This window comes from Echinops telfairi, unplaced genomic scaffold (assembly GCF_000313985.2).
Source record: "Echinops telfairi isolate 266 unplaced genomic scaffold, ASM31398v2 ScPeMD7_7475;HRSCAF=8513, whole genome shotgun sequence".
Taxonomy (NCBI): domain Eukaryota; kingdom Metazoa; phylum Chordata; class Mammalia; order Afrosoricida; family Tenrecidae; genus Echinops; species Echinops telfairi.
The window spans coordinates 31445712-31459762 of NW_022111379.1; the positions used below are offsets into that span (position 1 = coordinate 31445712).

The 14051-nt window shown below is 38.0% G+C and overlaps 1 protein-coding gene across 1 annotated transcript in view; it reads right to left on the reverse strand.

The window, feature by feature from the left end:
* Window positions 1–1186: 1186 nt before the first annotated feature.
* Window positions 1187–14051, reverse strand: part of MORF4L1 (mortality factor 4 like 1) — a 20713-nt gene continuing 7848 nt past the window's right edge. The window contains exons 5-12 of the mRNA XM_030884333.2: window positions 13327–13407; window positions 8438–8463; window positions 8077–8165; window positions 6735–6836; window positions 4777–4865; window positions 4157–4329; window positions 3777–3861; window positions 1187–1437 (exon numbers count right to left, since the gene is read on the reverse strand). Of these exons, the coding sequence (XP_030740193.1) occupies window positions 1353–1437; window positions 3777–3861; window positions 4157–4329; window positions 4777–4865; window positions 6735–6836; window positions 8077–8165; window positions 8438–8463; window positions 13327–13385 (708 nt within the window). The 5' untranslated portion in view covers window positions 13386–13407 and the 3' untranslated portion in view covers window positions 1187–1352. The remainder of the gene's footprint in view (window positions 1438–3776; window positions 3862–4156; window positions 4330–4776; window positions 4866–6734; window positions 6837–8076; window positions 8166–8437; window positions 8464–13326; window positions 13408–14051) is intronic.

Consider the following 14051-nt stretch of genomic DNA (forward strand, 5'->3'; position numbering starts at 1 on the left):
GCGTAGCGGTTCCTTGGGATGCTAACCACACAGTTGGTTGGCAGTTTAAAACCACAGCTGCTCAGTAGGAAAAAGATGGGGTTTTCTATTCCCATTTGTTATAGTCTCAGAAATCCGCAGAGCCTGTCTTAGTTCTTCCCTACTAGGAAGTCGGAATTGAATTGACAGCCATGAATTTTTGTTTTGAGAAGTGAATAAAATTGCAATAGCTAGACGCTTCCAAGGAACAAGATTCCACTGTGCTTGGACTAAAATAAATTATACAAATACACACTATGATTACCCCTCCAACTGAATACACACCCCCCACGCTTGCCACCTGAACTTACCTTTGCCTTTTCATTGTAATGAGTACCATAAATTCCACCCCAAGTTCAACCACTTTAGTACCTCTACCAAAGGCAAAAAAGATTGCCCTTCACACGTACTTTACAATATATTGCTGATTCATGTGCCCTAATGTCGGTTTAATAAACTTGGGGAAATAGATCTCTAGCTTCTTAGCTGGGAATCATCAAAACCGCAAAATGCCAATGCTATTATGGCTCAGCACCAGATAGGTTAGGCCAAGTTCTTTATTTCATATTGGAAAATTGAACATCCACCTGGAAACACACTGTCTCTAAATAAAAGACACACTATAAAAGGTATGTGTAATGCATCCACACAAGCACATTGTTCTTTGAAATTTAAAGAAAAACATTTATTGAAGATCTGAAAAACAATTCCTAAAAGATTGACTTGTCCAGAAATTGTAGCTACACAATGCATTGCGTCTATCATGTTAAAACGTGCATAAGACACAAATACAAAACCCATGAAACAAGCCACCATTCTTCAACAATCTGCGCAAGGATGATGAAATGCCTAAGGAACAACATAGATGACTTGCAGAGGATGGGCTCTTTTACTTTAAGCACCATTAAAAAAAGAGAGCACAAATGGATGAGTGTGTTCAGTTATATACACTGAATTGAACCTTTGGCACTAGGAATGAGCATTTTGTCATATAGCATTACCACGTATTATAAAAGTGCGTAGTGTCAAAGGAATAGAACCACCAGCATTCAAAAGCAGCTTTGTCAACTAGGCAATAAAACACTCAACAGTATGTCTTTCTGTTGTCCATCACTGAATACACTGGTAGCAATTTTGAAATGTAAAAAAAAGGAAAGAAAAGAAAAAAGGAGCTATAACCCCTTTTATTTTCTCTGTTTAAAATCAAACAGAAAACAAAACATACGTCGATTTTGTTATGTGCTAACATTTTCAAAGTACATCATCTGTACAGGAGAGGGACTAAGAACAAAATGTGTTTACAGAGACTCAAAGAGAAGCGAGTGTCAGCAGTCTCACACAGCCTTCCGATGATACTCCGGAGGAGCCACTTCATAGTCACTGGCACTAAACAGAGTGGCAGAATTCTTTGCCAGGTACCTGAAAATAAAAGTTATTCATGATAAAGATGAAAAATTCTTATCTTGATCTGAACACCTCCTTCCCACAGAATATGCATACATGTCACATAAAACATACAAATGCAATCATTGCCCTTATGATGTTATAATTTAAAAACTCATTTTTTTACTGCCATTGAGTTGATTCTGACTCATAGCAGCCCTATACTATAGGGCATAGAACTGTTCCTGTGGCTTTAAGAGACTGAATCTTTCTGAGAGTAGAAAGACTAATCTTTCTCCCATAGAGCAGCTAGTGGTTTCCAATTGCTGGCCTTGTGATTAGCAGGAGTCGTCCAATGTTTAACTCCCTACCACCGCCAGGGCTCCAGGTGTTCCATTCCTGTACCTCAGGGAAATAGTTTTCCTTGCAGACAGCACTATCCAGAGGAGTACGGTGTAGAATTATTTCAATTTACTTCCAAACAGAGGCCAACAGCCAGGACATCCAAATAATGAGCTGATGCCCCCTGGAGGAATAAACAGTGAAGTACTTCACAATACCTACAAAGTTGGTGGTTCCAATCCACCCAAAGGTACTTGGGGAAATCACAGCCTTGAAAGCCTGTGGTACAGTTCTTACATGTGGGGTTACCAGACACCAGATACTTGGGTTAATTCGACAGAGAAGCCTTATTAAAGTATCAAAGTGCAAATACTCTAGATTGCTGTACTTCTGAAAGGGATGCCCCCACCTCTCTAACCCTTCTCTGTAGTTATGCACATAAATCAAATGGCAGCTTTTGCATTCTTAAGGTACTCAAATAGTTTCCTTTTGAATGCTGTTTTAGGAATATTAAAAAATCTTAAGGGGAAAAGTCAGGGGAAGATGGATGGGATATGGTTCTTGCCTTTTTCTCAAACCACACAGATTAATTACACCACCTCACCCCCCCCACTAGCGGCCCAGTGTCCTTCAAGAAAAGTTACCAAGATTTTCTTGGTCTCTCAAGAGATACTATAACCTTCTGGAAAGGAGCCCCAAGGATGCAGTGGGCTTCACAGTGAACTGCTAACCCACAGGTCAGTGGGTCCTAATCCGCCCATTACTCCAAAGGAGAAAGATGAGGCTGTCTGCTCCCTCAACGTTGGAGCACTGCTACTCTGGACTCTAGGGTTGACAGGAGTCTGCATCGACTCAATGGCGGCAGTTTTCATTTTTCTTTTTATTAGATCATTTTATTGAGGGCTCTTACAACTCTTATAACAATCTACACATCAATTGTATGAAGCTCCTCTTTTTTCCCCCTCCATCCTCCCTCACCCCGGACCCCTTGGATAAATTATAAATTCTTTTTTCCTATCTTACACTGACCACCACTCTCTGTTCCCCCTTGAGGCTTGTGTGGTCAGTTATGTCCATCATTGCGATCGGCTCTCCCTTCCTGCCCCCTATAGTTTTTCTTCTTAATGAACCTTCTGAGCTGACCTTTCTGTATTTACTTAGGTATACCACCATATCCCCTTAGAAGCCCCAGTTGAGACTGGACCTTGTTTACACGTGACTGATCAATGAATGACTGGCTGTAGAACAAGTTCTCTGAGCAACGTACTTGTCTTAGTTTGATAAAGTGCTCAGAGAACTTGTCTGCAGCTAGTCATTGCTCAGTCCCATTTAAACACATTTTGTTTGGATATAATTAAAAGTTTTATTGCCCAAATAGTTCCTCCAAAAAGCTTTCCCAACATTTTAAACTATGGTCCCTTTACAGGTCCATTGACACTTTGTTTTTATTATGCCGTCAAATGCTTTATGCTATGGTTGTATGTTAGTTCTGTGAATTTCCTGTTCTATTTTAAATTTATTGGTTCACCTTTTAAATAAAAACTCTTGTGTACTCATACATGTTAACAAACACAAATTAATATTCTTTTATCCCTTCCTTTGTTTTAAGGTTATTTTCATCAGACTTTTACTTTCTATAGTCAAATCCAACAATCATTTCTAGTATCATTAAAATGTGGTGTATAGGAAGGCCATTCTAACTAAAAAACTAAAAAGTATGAACCTACCTTCCTGAATTTTAGTAAGTTTCTTTGAGAAGTTATGACTCATCTAGAATTATGTTACATGACAGCATGGATCTAAATTCCAAATGACTAGCAAGTTATGATGTCATAATGTACTATAAATATTTCTTTAATTTCTCCATTTCACTGATAGGCCATGTCGAAAGTGTCCATATATTTATAGTGTTCTATTGATGGTCTGCCCTTTACCTGTATCAGTACTTTGCTTTATTTACTCAATATTGTGTTTTTGTTGGCACAGTAAATCTCAGTATACTATGTTTTGCTTCTAAGCAGATGTAAACTTACTTTAGGAAATCATGAAGATAGTTCAGTAACAAAGCAAGACTCTTCTCATCCAGAGGTGTATAGGCCAGCATCGCTCCAATTCGCACTTTTTTAAACAAAAGAATTAAGTCCAAATTATACCTAAGCAGTTCTATAACCGTATATTTCAAATATGTAAGCAAATGCAAACACTAAAATTCCCTTAAAATACATGAGAAAATCTTATTTTAACTATATATACTCTTCACTTTAAACTTAGAGATACTTAGAACTTTTAAATTATTTAAAAAAAAACCCAACTATGTGCCAAAGCAAAGTGTTCTAGGTAACAGAAAAAAAAATAACAATCACGAATGAAGGTCCAAAGGAAAAAGCAAAATGATTTTCTAAAGGGCACTTACCGAATAATCTCAATAGATGTGGCGCTCCGTACACCTGGGACATGGGCGCATCAGGGTGGTCTGCAAGGATTTCAGCATACTGAGGTCTCTCAAATTTGTAGAGCAGTTGAGTGCCCAGCATTACGTTGAAGTACTCTTTTATCCCTGCCACGACTTCATTAACAGCATATTCCCTGATGAATCAAACAGTCACTTTTAAAGGTGGCCCGTGGAAAAAATCTCCACCAACACGCAGGAAAGAAGCTAAGGTTAAGCTAGGGACAATGAGCTCGCTGCCCAACTGCAGACTATTTTTCAAAGGGACTTGAACAAGGTTACTATGAAATAACTTTTCAAAACTATGTTAAGCCATAGATTAGCAACTATGGCCACGGGGTAGGGTATAAGAGTATCTGCATAGAAGCCTCCGTTTTACCTTTGGGACTACAAAGGCTAAAATGTCTGATGGTTAAAAAAAAAAAGTTCACCAAACACCATTAACTAGTCAACAAAATTTAATTTTTAGTCATTTCTCACAGCATTAAATTTTCAGAGTGACAAGTTTCAAACACCTAATTTGAAAGTAAAATATTTCAAAGGAACATGCCTTTTAGGTACTAAGAAGAAGTACATATTCTTACTTATTGTCTGTGTTTCCTCGAGATTTCTTGTAGTTTGCATAATCCTCTAAAATGGAGTCCACATTCTTCTTGGCAGGAAGATAAAAGAGCTATGAAAACAAAAATACACTGAATTATCATAATTCTTTGCAAGGGCTAATTACAGTGGAACGTCTTTGTTATAATAACACCTAATAATATCTATAACTAGGAAAAGGCAAAACCCCTGGAGCAGCACTGTCTACTAGAAGACATGGTAGTGTCTTCCCGTGGCTTTTCAACCCAAGTCTAACTCCCACCAAAGGATTGGGTGGGACTATGCAAATAGGGCATTTATAACACTAAACAGAGGGGACTGGTCAGTTTTCATTACCACCCCTCTGTCTATAAAGATGACCCACTCTTGGAAACCGGGAAGAAAGAAACGTAGAAGACTTCAGTGGAGGCTACCAAAACCAAAGGTATTCAGAAGAGTAGCAGCCAGACTATGGGACACCTCCTCAGGTGGCCATTGCGCAACTGCAGGACAGAGTGACAAGCAGGTGGTCAGACTCAACAGGTCAAGGGGCTCGTGGCCAAAAGGCTGAGAAGCGGAGATAGTTGGCTGCTGGCCGAGGAGTCCAATGTCGATATCCTTACTGTTCATTGGTCTTAACCTGTAGAAACCTATTAACTTCCTTACCTATTCTATTAATTTATAACTAATTAGCTAATTTATAATTAATTAACATGAACAAGGATCAAGAGGCAGCTGTGTGAACAGAACAAGGGAATATTGCATGGTTTAAAATCAGGAAAGGTCTGTCTTTCAGGGTTACATCGCTCAACATACTTGTTCAATCTGTATGCTGGGCACCAGAAAAGAGGAAGACCCTGAGTAAGATGGATGGACACAATGGCTGCACTGACGGGCTCAAACATCAGAACAATTATGAAGATGGGGCAGGACAGAGCAGTGTTTGGTTCTGTTGTGCATGAAATGGCTTGACGCAATGGCACACCTAACAACATTAACTTGTCTAATATACCCGTTTAATTGTATTTTCTCTGAGAATCAGTTCTGTGTGGCCACGGAAACAAATGAGTAAACCCCATACAGCTGTAGAGTGCTGTAGGGAAACAGCTGGTGTCAGAATAGCAGGTGAAAGGACCACAGTGTCAACCCTGGTTGTTGAACTAGAGCAAACAAGGATCCGAAGACCACACATACTGCACATGACCATATTTCTGTAAGTCTTTTAGAACCTGAAGCAGGTCCATAATCTTCACCCCACCACCCTTTTCATGTGTTCCTTACCGTGTCGTCTGTGAACTAGTAATTAGACGGAGAAGCCTGATTAGATTCAGGTTCTTAATGAGGCCATGACTACTTTGTGCAAGAGGAACTGGGTATCTTGCATGCCACTCGCACAAATAGGTGGTTGTCCCACTTTCAATCACAGCAAGTTCCCTAGTGTGTTGTCAGTCACTGCCGTCCTGATTCACCACTATCTACTTCTCCAGCACTTTTTGCCGAAAGCTTTTAGGCAAAACAGTAACGATTACCTATACATAGGTATATCGGTATATACCTATACACTACTTGATCAGGAGTCATGACACAATAATTCCTTTTGCATTTCTCAGTCAGAAGTCCCCTACAAATGAAGAACCTTTTCTTATCAACTAATTGTTACTCTGAAATCAGTCCTTTCCTAAAAAACAGGAAATGTGCTGGTTTTGCCTTATCAATTATCAGAATACATCAGCGATCCAGCTCTACCTTTCCTTATTACATTCTTAAGCATATACTATACTTTCTTCTGATCCAAGTCATTTTGTTTGTTAAATTGTTCAGTTACTAAATGAAAACAATAACATATACTAGTCAAACACTAAAACTCACAAACACTTTTCTTTAAAAACTTTTTTTGGGGAGAAAGTGCTCTAGGGGGTTTCAGTCAAGAACACAGCTTGCAATTGTGAAGGTTTCAAATTACCTGTTTTTGTCTAGTAATTAAGTCCCAGTCATCAACAAGCCATGGTTTCAGTTCTTCAGGAATCTTGACTTTGACTTCAACTCTGTTCATGAATGCTTCTTCCTAAATAGAAAGAGAAATTAAAAATCATTTTTTTCTTGCTAAATAACCAGTTTTTTCTCAATTTTAAAAGTCACTGAATTATAAATGAAAAGACTATATTGCAGCTGCTGGAAGAACCTTATCTTAAACCAAAGTAGTCTCCATTTAGTGTATTTTCATATGAAGGCAAAATTCTTTTAGACAATCTCCTTCTTAGTAAACAACCTGACTTGATGTATTTTTAACATGAATTTCCCAATGCACTGCTGATAGATAAAAGCTCCGTCCTGAGTACATAACCCCACATCCCCCAGCCATCGAGTAGATTCGATTCTCACTCCCAGCAACCCTATACAGGGGTTCTGGGGCTGCAATCTTTAAAAAGCCGTAATAGAGCAGTTGGTGGGTTTGAACCACCAACTGTGAGGGTTGACAGCCCAATGCTTGATGCGCTACACCACCAGAGGGGTTGGAATATAGATGTAAATGTATGGACGGCTGAGTAAATCTTTAGTAGCTATCTAAGGGCGCTAAGGGTTCAAAACAGACCAGTTTTTGAGTATTCCGCTTTTGCTTCTTCAGGAGACCTGGTGGCAACCAAGATCAGCAGTTCAAATCCACCAGCCACTCCTCCAGGGAAAAATGCCTTTTCGACTCCTGTAGAATTCTAGTCTCACACTCACAAGACAGCTGTACCCTGTCCTATAGGATTGCTACAAGCTGGCATCACCTTGAGGGCAGGGAGTTCGGTCTGGGTTTGTCTGGTTGCTCTTTGTAGCTTTGGAAATAAAAACTACACTAAATATCAAAACACTACCTTTCAAATTCTTGGGAACTTATAAATGTAACTATAAATCCAAACGAGACACTTTACCACTTATACGACTATACCTGTAACAGGTATATATGTAACTGAAAGGCTTCCTTTTTCTGTTGCTTTTTAAACCATACTGGAACTTATAAAATCATTTAGTGTGACATCTAAAAAATACCGAGTTCACATGTAAACTGTAGATAAAATTTATGTGAAAATGAATTGAGGTTGATGGGAGGGCTTAGCACCAACAGAGGGGAAAAAGATATACAGGAATATATTCTTTGACAAAAATCAATGCAGTATTAATTTTAATGGTCAATCATGCTACCATGCTTTAAGAAAGAACCACATCATACACTCTACGATTATCTGAATGAGTATTTAACACATGACCGAGACAAAAAAATTATAACATGGAATTCAAAATCCTAAGAAAAAACTCACATTTTCAACAGTTGGATCTACTCGGGCCCTTTTCTTCCGAGGAGGCTGCGGTGTCTCACTAGTACTGCCACCATCTCCATTGCCAGGTGCTATAAAAAGGCAGACAGGGGTGGGGGTGTGAAATGCGGCAGTGCAGCCAATAAGAAACTCTTAAGGAAAATAAGTCTTTTAACACATATAACTTTCTTTCATTGCATAGATACTACAAAGAACCATGTAATGAACAATTCTATCAAGCATGAATTATAAGGTAACGTTTAATAATATTACCATCTTTTATTGTATTACTTTCTACCTTATCCATGATTTCAAAATGTAAATGTTAAAGACAAAAACTTATTTAAGAAAAAAAAAAGCTTACTTTTCTGTTTATTCTTTTTTGTTTTCCTAAAAGAGAAGAAAGAAAGATTAAATAATCACTGCTATTAAGATGCCTCTGCCCTGATACCCAAGTCAGGTTCATGGAAAAATTAAAAAAAAGTCTGGTTAAGGTATGGCAATAATGTAGTTTCTGGCTTTACTGATACTTAATGAAATTTACACTTCCTCCGTATAATAGGTAAACAAACCACGAACATTCCAAGAGACTTTCTTCTGGAGTTAGTGGATTAATATTTATACCAAAATAAAATTCTAAAGGTTAACTATCTCACTTAGAGTTAGAGTACTTTAAAATCAACATAATCCAATTTTGGATTTGTTTACTTGTAGGACCTTTCCACTGTTACAGGACCAAACTTTCATGGATTTATCTAAATAACACTCTCTCCTTTTCAATACTGCAGGCTCTATTCAATCATATTCAAGGGAATCAATAGTAATTTAACTCACGACCATTTATTTCTATGATGGCAAATGGAAAATTCCTATATTTGCCCTTTATGTTAAGTATCTCTAGAGCAGAAGGATGAGTTTATAAATTCCAAGACTATAGAATTACACTTATGGTAGGACAAACTGAAACAGTATAATAGTGTTATGTTTCCTTAGCTTTAAATAATACACATGCTATTAACTACTCACTATTTAAACTAGGGTTCACTTTATAACTCTTTTAGCCATCTGAAGTAGTCAGTCCTTTTTCTTGCCTCTCTAAGCAATTCTTTAACACAAATTTCTTGTTGGATGCCATTCGTGAGTCAAATAAAACTATGAACTTTACTTGTCTATGTCCTTAACAACCTATGGGAGTGCAGAGAAATTAAAAGTCCTTAGTCTCCCTCTAAGGAGTTCTGGCGGCATAAGTTACTTACGAGTTGGGCTGCTAACCCAAGGTCAGCAGTTCAAAAACACCAGTTAGCTCCAAGGGAAAAGGCGAGGCTTTCTACTCTATCCATAAAGGTCAGGCTCAGGTAATTCTATCCTGTCCTATTGGGTTGCTTTAAATTAGAATTGACTCAATGGCAACGAGTTTGGTTTGGCATGGAAGCTCCCCCCACCATATACCATAAATATACTAACTGATTTCTACCTTAATGCAGCGAAGACTCTTAGACATCTCCGCAACTTTCTGCTTATAGCATTATTTAAGCATGCAAGCTAGTTTCTCAAACAGCATTCAGCTTCATATAATAAACTGATTTTCTGTTTGTGCTTTATTTTCGACTTTAAAGAATGAGTGAAGTCATTAAATCATGCTTTAAGGAAAATAACTAGACAAAGCAGAGAATCCTGGAGGTCAAAGTGACAACAAAATTCACATGTATTCACTATCAGCTTAGAAATAATACTGCTTTCTAACCAGAAGCAGTTATACTTAAGCATATTCAGAACAGACTATAACGTAACATTAAAACCTCAAATCAAAATGAAACAAATATATATTTTTATAATCACCAGATTTTTCATATTTCCCATTAAAACAGACCTTCTATTCTACCAAGGAATAGCAGCTATTTAAAATTCTCTCACATTGTGAGTGATACTCTCCCTACTAAAAGGAGGGCTCCTAGGAGCACTTCTCAAATTCCTTGTTTGAAGCAGGAAATATACAAGAACTAGATGAACCTGACTGAACCAGTTGGGCTGCCAATCACAAAGTCTGCAGCTCAAAACCACCAGCAGCTCCAAGGGAGACAATTCAGGCTTTTGAGTCTTGCCAACCGTATCAGAATCCCACATAGGTAGTGCTAGCCTGTCCTATAGGCTGACTCTAAGTCAGGATTACTGGATGGCAGATGCTGAGGGTCCTTTCTGAAAGACTTGGGAGCTGTCAAAGGGTGGGGAAATGTAAGCATTACTTCAGATATTTACACACTCATTACTTTTCTAGTGGGAACTAAAACATCTTAAAGCTAGAACACACATGTAATATTCAAACATAAAAAACTTCTCACCATACTACCACCTAGGTATAGGAGCCCTGGTGGCCTAATGGTTATACACTGGGCTGCTAACCAACCACAAGGTCATCTGAAACCACTAGTTAGCTCCATGGGAGAAAGAAGAGCCTTTCTACTCCTGCAGAGTTAGTCTAGGAAAACACAGGCAGTTTTACTTTGTTCTACAGGGTTAACTCACTAGGAATCAGTATCGACTTGATGGCAGGAATCAGTATCGACTTGATGGTTTGGGTTGGCCACCTACGTTGTTTCTCCAAAAGTAAAACACACACACACACACCCCCGAAAATAAGACCTACTTAGTTTTGCCTCTCGCTGAAAATAAGACCTCCTCAATAAGCCCCACCCCCACACACACTTAGTGGTGGACGCCACAGCACAGCTCACTGTTAGCCACAGCGCAGCCAGAGCAGACAGGAAGTGCGAGTAAATGTACCAGATTATGAGTAAATGTACCAGATTGCTGTACATGGAAATAATGGTAGTAACATGAAATTCTTGATACTGTAGGATCCAGTTTGTCTGGTTATGCTAGTTTGTGATGACAGCTACTACTGTACCGTATACAGGTAATAAATTTCCTTTTTTTCTGTTCAACAATAAATGTGTACCATATTCTTCTTCATGGAAAAACAAGACATCCCCTAAAAATAAGACCTACCGTATCTTTGGGAGCAAAAATTAATATAAGACACTGTCTTATTTTCGGGGAAACAATCAATAATAAATAAAAAACTGAAACAAACTGCCATTGAGTGGCACGTCACAGTGCCTTCTTCCTTGCTAAGTTTTTTTTTTCACCAAAAAAAGGTTTTAAAAAATCTTTAAATGTTTCAAAATGCAAAATTAAAGTCTAATCAATAAATCTAAAAGAACAGAATGTAAGTGTATCAGAAAATGACCAGTACATGGCCAGAGATCTGAAGATGTCAGTATTTGATTTTCTCCAGTCCCTAAGAATTTAATCTGTACAAGTTGGTAATTCATGCATCACAGTTCATAGCCAGCTTGACTGTATAATCTTTTCTCAACTGTTCTTTAAATTCTATTACCACTGGTTAAATTAATGCCCCAGGGAGATAATAATGTTCTCTAACATAAAATGACAAGGTCTCTAAAGGAAACGAGAAACATGTAAACCATTGCTATATGAATAGATTTTGGGCTGGAACTTAATTCTAGTCACAATCTACATGGCCCTGCTTGACACTTGTCCTTATGAGGAGATCACTGAAGATATGATGCTACAACAAATTGTGGTTAAGAAACTAGATAGTGCCTGGATATCAAAAACAGTATCGTCTGGGGTCTTAAAAGGCTTATTGTCTTCAAACAAGCAGCCAACTAAGTGAGGCACCAACTAAGTCCACATGGATGCACACCAGCCTGTAGGGCTCCAGGACTGTGAATAAGAACCCAAAGCTAAAGGAGGGAATGGTATCGGAGCTTAAAATATCAACATTCGGTTCACAGGAGGCTATGGATGACAACGGAAGCCCAAAGATCCACGTGCAGAGTCCACACACAGAGTAGTCTCTGGTGAATCCATTCTGACCGTAGACCAGGGATGTCAATACTCTTGTTATCAGTCAGAGAATACTTTAGAGACGATTATAGTATAGTTAAGCTAAAACGTAGCATCTTATTCGGTCCCTCTTTTGACCTATTCAAATCTTTTATTAGTTAAGAGAGGAACTCTGCGTGGATTGTTAAGCCTCTGGTGAAGCCCCTATGAAAATAATCCAGGGATGTGACGAGCACTGCTGTTGCGCAGAATGGATTGGACAGTGGGTTATAAATTAATTTCTAATACCTGTATCATCTGATCTCCCGACTCGTTTTAAATTTGTTCTAGTTTTTAATGCAGTCTACTTTCTTGTTAGTTGCTTTTGGGTTTTGTTTTGGTGTATGAAACCCAGGGGATGTGTGAATCTAGAGACAGTAACTGAATTGATGGTTTCTTACAAGTGTGATAAAGGAGGCTGAGGGAAAATGAGAAGCTATTAACAAGGAGTGCAAGAAAAAAGAAAATATGCTAAAATTGACTGTGGTACTGATTGTACAACTCTTCTTGATATAATTGAAATCTTGGATTTTATGTGTAGATTATGTTCACAATGAAATGGTTTAAATAAAGGTATTCATTTTTCTCGTATTTTTAAAATTGTTTTCTTAACATTATTGAAGACATGTATTAAGTAATCCATTTCAGGTACAAAAGCTTTAGGTATATATGACATGTTCATGTACATGACTTCCAACCTGTGCTTACTAACAAGATAGTCTCTAGAACAGGGGTCCTCAAACTTTTTAAACAGGGGGCCAGTTCACTGTCCCTCAGATCCACTGGAAGGCCGAACTATAGTTTAAAAAAAACTATGAAAAAATTCCTATGCACACTGCACGTATCTTATTTTGAAGTAAAAAAAACAAACAGGGCTAAAACACCAGGAGGGCCGGATAAATGTCCTCGGCGGGCCATAGTTTGAGGACCCCTGCTCTAGAATCTTAAGTGTTTAATAAGTAAGTATTCTTGGGAGGGAATGTTTACTTGAACTCCTAACAGCTCACACGTTCCTTACCATGGGTTCCAGGGGAGTAGGGGAATTAGTACATATTTTTAGCACTACTTTAAAAAAGCAAACCTTGTCATAAACTCAACACTGTCCAACAGACAATTCAATATTATCTTTATGAAAGGGGAATACATTACATGCACATACATACAACTTCAAAGGAGACCAAGAAAGATACTTTAACAAGAAAAATTAAAGAATGAATAAGTATATTCTTACCAACCCTTTTTGAAGATCCAACAAGGTCCCCAAAGGCCCCATTTTCAAAACACGCTAACACAGAGGCCCAAGCTTGAATTTAGGCATGCAAATAAAAAGATGGAGCTGCTTACACGTCCACGTTTTTCTGTTGCAGACCAGACGTCTTCTTTCCCGGAGCAGCCCCTCTCATCTTCCCCTCTGCATACTGCTCCCTTCAAAAGTAATGTTCAATCAAGTCACCATAAAATCCAGAGAGAAACCCATGATAGTCTCCTCTTGATTCCATCTAGAAGTTTGCATTTAATTCTGGTTAATCAGAAACTAACAAACATTAAGCTGCTCGTTTTAACATTCTCCAGTCTATGCACATTTTAGTATAAAATTTTTAAAAGTCAAATGAAAAGATAATGTATTTACATTATCAAACAAAAAAGCCTCACGAAGATTAAGTGCCTAACTTTGGAGTCTCCTACACCCACTAAATTCAAAGTAGTAAAAAGTGTTAACAGGGTCTGTCATATAATTGAAAATTCTGTTTTTGTTTTGTCACACAATAATCTCAAAGCTTGACAAGATTTTTTTAAACTCCATTTTAGCTTTTCAATTTTTTGGATAAACATTTCAGCTTTGAAATTAAAAGTCCGTACCCTATAGACTACAATCTTTCAAAATCTCTTTTCCCAACGTGCTTTCAGAACTCAAGAATAACAGGGATCTCCCTCACTACCTTGTTTCTTCCAACAACTAAATGTACCTTCTACAGCCTAAGAAATGAGGAAAGAACATAACTATTTCTTACAACTGTAGCCATCTCCACCAGCATCTAACTCTCCATGTTTCTACTTATACTGTCTGA